This window comes from Pteropus alecto, unplaced genomic scaffold (genome assembly GCF_000325575.1).
Source record: "Pteropus alecto unplaced genomic scaffold, ASM32557v1 scaffold66, whole genome shotgun sequence".
Classification (NCBI taxonomy): domain Eukaryota; kingdom Metazoa; phylum Chordata; class Mammalia; order Chiroptera; family Pteropodidae; genus Pteropus; species Pteropus alecto.
Window position 1 is genome coordinate 1,546,158 of NW_006438869.1, and position 6,718 is coordinate 1,552,875.

At 46.6% G+C, this 6,718-nt stretch overlaps 1 protein-coding gene across 2 annotated transcripts in view; it reads right to left on the reverse strand.

The window, feature by feature from the left end:
* CTNND2 (catenin delta 2) overlaps positions 1–6,718 on the reverse strand; it is a 651,480-nt gene that overhangs the window by 95,340 nt on the left and 549,422 nt on the right. For both annotated transcript variants that reach the window (XM_006915865.1, XM_006915864.1), the window contains one exon: positions 1,092–1,242. In XM_006915865.1, the coding sequence (XP_006915927.1) occupies positions 1,092–1,242 (151 nt within the window). The remainder of the gene's footprint in view (positions 1–1,091; positions 1,243–6,718) is intronic.

Below are 6,718 nucleotides of genomic sequence, written 5' to 3' on the forward strand. Positions count from 1 at the left end.
TCAAATCTTTGCTCAGCTGTTACCTCCCCAACAACTCTTACCTCGACCTCCTATTTATGATCAAAACTCCTTATGCTAAGTAAAAGAAGTCAGGCATAAAAGCTCACACACTATATTATTCCATTTACATGAAACAACCTGAGAAGGAAAATCCATAGATACAGAACATACCTTGGTGGCTGCCAGGGTCTGAGAGGAGGGGTGACGGGGGTGACTAATGGTACAGGGTTTTCCTTAGGGGGATGAAAATGTTTTGGAGCTCCATATAAGTGGTGGTTGTACAATATTGTTAAAATCCTAAATGCCTTGAAATGGTACCCTTTAAAATGGTTAATTTTATGTTATGTGAATTTCACTTCAATTAAAAAAAAAAAATAGCAACCTCACCAATCACAGTCTCCTTTACCTGGGTCCATTTCTCCCCATGGAATGTTATTCGCATGTGTATTCTGTTTACCGCGCATCTCCCCTCCCCCAAATGTAAACTCCGTGATGGCAAAGCTTCCTGTTTTGCTGGCTGATGTAATCTCTGGGCCTGGAACAGGCCTGGACCAAGGTAGGTCATAGATACATACTCACTGAATAAACAGATGAATGTATGACCTCTTTAATGTTCATTAATTAAAGGTCCTCCCTATCTCTTGAATACCAAATTAAAGGGAGAGGATTCTCTAAAAAATAGGATGAAAGTGCCAACAGGGTCTCATCCAAAAGAAATTTAAAGAGAGGGGAGGCGAAGTGGCCTGTGTCCCGTGACAACCCCGTTCACCACCTGGAAAGCAAACCAAGAGCCCCACAGGGATTCGGAGGGCGGGGAAGAAGATGGCATCCAGTTCTGGGCACTGCGGTCATTGCAAAGATTAGAAATGTCCACAAACACAGCGTGTCCTCCATACTCTAAAAGGTACCCCCGGGGCGTGGGTTTAAACCAGGAGAACCGGGAAGACACGCGGCCTGTAACGCAGGCCCCGTTCCTGCCTGCGCGCGCGCTCCGCGTGTGGGTTCAGCCGCGTGCGGCGGGACAGACGCAGGACACTGTCATTTACAGACGGGGACGCTGGGACGCGCCCGAGAGAACAGAGAGCACGTACCTATGAGTTCCTTATTTCGGACGTCCAGGGCCATGTTGCGGAGCGCGGTGGCCACGGCGCACACCACACGGTCGTTATCTATTCGGAGCAGCTCCACGAGGATGGGCAGGCCCTTCTCCTTGCGGACAGCGGCTCGGATGTACACTGACCACTGCAAAGGAGACGGAGGCGATGGCGTTAGAAGCGGAGGCGGGAAACCCCACAAGCGAACAGCGCGTGCGGGGTGGCAGACTGCCGTTTACAGGAGCCGAAAAGGCTGACTTATCAAGACCTGGTTTAGAAGGGGTTGAATAGGTTAGACATGTATTTGAATGTTTTAACATTATTATTATTATTATTTTTGCCTTCAGGATATGATAAAGATTTCAGGGTGAATCAGTTAAGTGCATTTTGGTTTTTTGGTGCCAGCGTTTTCAGTATTGGAGTTGGAAAGCCATGTGCAGCTGTTTGCTTGATGTGTATACTGGATGCTTTAAGATGTGATGATTTGGGTCAGGAAGGGCTAGCTATGGACAGTAAGAAGAATAAAAAACGAACCCCAGAAAAAGTAGAAAATGATAAAAGGTTGAGTGTTGGAGATTTTTTTTTTTTTTAAAGAGATGTGAATTTGGGGGTGGGGCAGAGAGCTGAGCTGCCAAACATACTTTCAGTAGATCTGTTGAATGATAAAGAATAAATATGTCAGTAAAAGTTAAGGGTAAAGAGAGAAATACGACATTAAAAATCGAGAGTAAAAATATAAATTACAAAAACATTAAGATCAAAATGTACTGTGTCTCGGGCCACAATTCAATGTCTAATTTATAAAATAAGATATACAATTTGTCTTGGGTTGGTGGTTGGCGGCCTTAATGGAACACACCTAACTTTACTATTGAAATGTACTTGCAATAGCAGAATGATCAAGCATTCCGATTCCATTACAGAATGCAGGGAGGCCCAGATTCTCAGAAATTTGCACATACACTTTATACTCTCGTACCGTGTGCCAGGTAACAGCGTGCACTACAAAAGGCAACCAAAAGAATATGGGTTTAATCTGTCGCAATTTCATTTACGATCTAAGAAAGTGAACATTCAGGACATGAAGTTTTGGATTCTGTGATAAAGTCCTCCTGGGGACCACCAAAGGTGGAGCAAAGTCCCCACCCCTCCCCCGGCAGGCCCCGCCCCCCCTCCCCCATTGGGGCAGACACCCCAGAGCTGGCTCTCACCTGTGGCAGGCAGGGAGCCCCCTCTGGCAGTGAACGTAGGGCATACGCCATGCCTGCCACATCCTCAGCCCAGCCCTGCATGAAATATGAGATTAAAAAAACACACAACTTCATCCCATCCTACGTTAGAAGTCACATTCACATAGTTTCTTATCCCCATCAGCTCATACGGTAAACTCTTCTCCGGCCCTCGCTATGCGCCCCCAGCTCCAGGAAGCCTGAGGGGGTGGGAAGCCGCTAGAACTTGTCTCGTGATTGCAGTGACCTATTTCACAGCCCGGCCCTCAGAGGGCAAAGAAGGGGGATGGTCAGGAAGCTCAGACCTGGGAAGACGTCGTGTTTTGGATGCTGCTTCTCGGAATTTGGATGTGTGGACGTGGTACCCCTTCCTAGGAAAGACGATTTTCGTTGACCTCCTTCCCTATTTGGAAACCTCTGGTCTTCGGGGCCCAGAAAAAAGGGGCGACCTGAGCTTACGCAGCCCCTTTGGGTTTCTCCCTGAAACTAAGGAGGGAAGCTAGAGAAAAGAACAGAAATCAGAGTGTGGGGTCAACGTTTACGAATTGTGCGCTGAACACCAACAATCGATTTTTACTCTGGAGCGGCATCCTGGGCCTTCTGGGAGACCGTAGGGGATGTTCTTGGGAACGCCAGCAGGCTGATGCATGGGCGTCAGAGACGACCTCTTTCCCAGGGCCACCTCATGCCAGCCAAAGATGCCAGTTGGTGATCTCTTCTAGCTCCCCAAGCCCCTGAGAGGTGGTGTTAATATTCTTATTTTGTAGATGAGGAAATCTAAACATAAAATTGTTAAGCGACCTGCCCACTGGGATGAGCTGAGCCTCCGACCCCCAGTTCTGTCACACTCCAGATCTGTTTCTCTGTGATGCTGACAACGTTCCCTCCTCTGCCATCATCTCCTTCTTCCCCTTAATGCTCTGCGCTCCGTCTCCCAGACACAGCCTTGCCCTCCCCTCCCTCCTTCCAGAAGTCGATATTGGAGAACCTCGCCATATCCGACATGAGCCAAGGAGGAAAGGCTATGATTCTATCTTCTCAGAAGTCCAGCTATTAGATCCTTCCCATGGTGGATGGAAGGATGATTTAGAAAATGATGAGAGTCCTTCGGCTTTGCCGGGAACTGATTTGAGGGTTAAAAAAATGGCTACGTGTGGCCAAAATGTGTATGCTTTATAGATATACCTTTTTGGTCTATGAAAATTGTCAAAAGTGGTATGTTCTTCGTCAATGAAAAGGGAGAATGAGACGACAGTTTTGATTTTATATTATTGCTATTGCTGCATAGAAATCACTTCATTTTGAAGCTTTTAGTTGTGTATGTGTTTCTATGTGGATGGAAAATTCCCAATATTAGCTTAGTACACAACTCAGAAGAAATCATCATTTCTATTTTACTCAAAAGATGTTGGAAGGTTCCACAAGTTTTCCTGACATGCAGACATGTGATAGTGATGCTTTTGAAGTGGCAGCGACCAATGGACCAGTCTTGGAGTAGGTCAAGTGGAACCAATGTGTAACCCAACAAGGAGTAAAAGACAGCTCAGAGGCAGAAAAGAGAAAGGCACCATGCAGAGAAAGTTACTCGGGAAATGAGGGGTACTGCCCATGTGCACTCAGCACAGAAACCCGAGGCGCCTAGAATTTTTCTGAAACAGAAGCGAGCTGCCTTGGAAGCCCGTGGTGGTTAGAAGTGTGTGTGGGTTGCCAAGAGTTTTGAAATCAAAGAAAAGTAGGTGTAGCACTGGCATAAAAACAGATGAACAAGAGAAAAGTGTACCATAACCCACTGTGGCTGAGGTGGAGATCTCAGGACAAAACTTGACCAACTTGCAGAAAGAGCGAGAGCACTGTGCGCTGAGCACGCCAGTGTACAGGGCAGGGACAAACCGGGCATGGACCGGGATGCCTGTCAGAAGAATGGTCCATGAGCCAAAGAGAGGATGCTTGATGATTCAAGAGGAGGAGGAGGAAGGGAAGGAAGAGGAGCAGACAGGGGAGGGGGAGGGCGACAAAGAGAACTTGGAGGAAGAGGAGCTGGTCCAGGGCAAAACGGCATAGACACAAGACCCAGATTGTTCCTGGGGATAAGCTTTCTCAGCGAGACTCATGAGCATTCAAAATCATCTCAGCTAAAAGAAACCTAACATGCCAAATGCCAGGTGCAACCCTATTTTTTTTTTACATGTATTAACTCATTTAGTTCTCCTCTCGACCTTATGCAGTATGTATTGTGTCGCTCCCATTTCACAGATGAGAAGAAAAGGTCCCGCAGCCTGCAGACGGCTGACCAGGTCCGGAGCCCAGGGAGCACTGCCCCGGAGTTGGTGGGCTCCACCACCATTCTCCGCCGCATCTCGGAAGACACTGTAAGTTATACACATCTGCAGTCACGCTGAAAACAATCCCTTACGAATCCACCAATTAACCTTGGCCGAATATTTCATGCTATTATTTTAGTGTACAAATAACCCATTTGAGTCACCTCTAAACTCCCGAGTTAAAGACCCCGGGAGAAGTGGTGTATGATGGGAATCACAGAGGATGGCTTAGTTTGTGTCAGGAAAGCAGTGCTTCAATTTGCATGGGATGAGATGACAATTCGAAATAGTAAATGCTGTTCCTTCTCTTCCCTTGGACCACTGCTTCTCCTTTCATCTCGCCCAACAAGGTGTTGTCAGAATGGAGCAGAGAACAAAGCAGCAAACACTCAGTGTTTACGGCCAGAGGATGCAGATGCAGGTTGAAGGTGGGATATATTTGAAAGGAGATGACAATGGCAGAAAATTGGCCTTTTCCTCAGAAGTCAACACAGAGCCTCCGAGCTGGAGAGAGAGAGAGAGGATCCAGATTGGAGAAGCGGCAGAGGGGACTGCCACCTGAAGTGTCCCTGGATGGGACCTCCTCCGTGTGAGCGGCTGATGATAGAATCCACCTTGAAGACAGAAGAGTCAACAGAAGCTCTGCCGTCCTTCCCGGACCTCGGCAGTGTCTGTGCAAGCCCCACTGCACCATCACTAAGTGGGGACCACACAGTACAAACAGCAACATGGCTTGCAGGGTGGGAGAGGGTTCCTTAGCCCCGGTGTGGCACAGGGGAGTCCCAGAGTGGGTGGGCTGAGGAAGTCAGCTGACGATGCAGAGGGGTTAGTGGGCCAGGAGGTGGGAGGTACCTCGGAATGGTGGGCGTAGACAGTGCCTGCCTAGGTTAAGGAGAGGATGTGGCAGCATTTCAGGGGAGTTTGAGAGTGGGGGGTGGGCACGTGTGGGCACGGTGAGCACCTTGGACCAGAGACGGTCCAATCACCCAACAGGATGAGGAAGCGTGTCTTAGGCAAGAGGACAGAAAAGATTTGAGACTGAGAAATGGACGCCCCATCCCTACCCCCTGCAGACACTTCCCCCTGCTCCCCAAGTTTAGCATCAATTGCAGGGGGCAGGAAAGGGTGAACCTGACAAACAGAAATGTGGCCAAGGTTTAAGGCCCGAGAAACTGGGAAACAGCAGAATTTGGCTGAGTTTACCAAGAGGTATCTAAAGTAAAGGTTTTTATTTTCCCCTTTTTTTGGCATCTGGCAAAATTAGGGCTCAGAGATGAAACTAAACAGAATTACACAAAACGAAGAAAGTTACTTGTACAAGAGTTGGTTCCCAAGAATGTTCCTTGGTATTGACGGTTTGGTGATAAAGTGAAGTCGATACCTTTTTAACTCTTTGAACTCAGGCTACCTCATTCTAATGTGGTTTCCAGGGGCTTGACTTTTAAAAATCCCAGCCCGGACATATTTAGGATTAATAGCTATAATTTTTACAACTATTTCTCCCCTTCTTAAACTAAGATGATTTCGTTAAGACTGATCCGTGTTCCAAAAGGAGATTAACACTGTAATTTAACTAGCTCTTCCCTCCTGAAATCCTAAGAATTTGCTAAATAACTACAGATAGTATCTCTTTAATTGCTAAATATTCTACGATGAGGCGAAACCCTTTATAGTGCTAAAATTCTGAATTAGTCGACTAATATTCCTACACTTGGACAGTTCTCATGTTTTAGATACTTAGTTAGCAATGAAGTGGTTTGGTTTCTTGCTTGTTTTCCCATGGATTTCCTTTATCAAATTAGCCAGTTTCCCCACTTTTTCTTTTGACATGTAAAGTATTATTTTTTCAAACCGAATCCTTCCACACATAATTTCATCTTCCAGGAGCGTTTTAGCATCTTGTCGTGTCACAGGGCCACGATGTGCTAAAGCCCTACAGCTATAAAATGAGCAAGACAAAATGAATTTAGTGCAGATGCTCGAGATTCCGAATTCGTTTCGGAATTCATTCATGATGTCATGTTATTTACGATGGTATCTCATTCTCATGATAAGAGAGCAGAAAATACCAAAA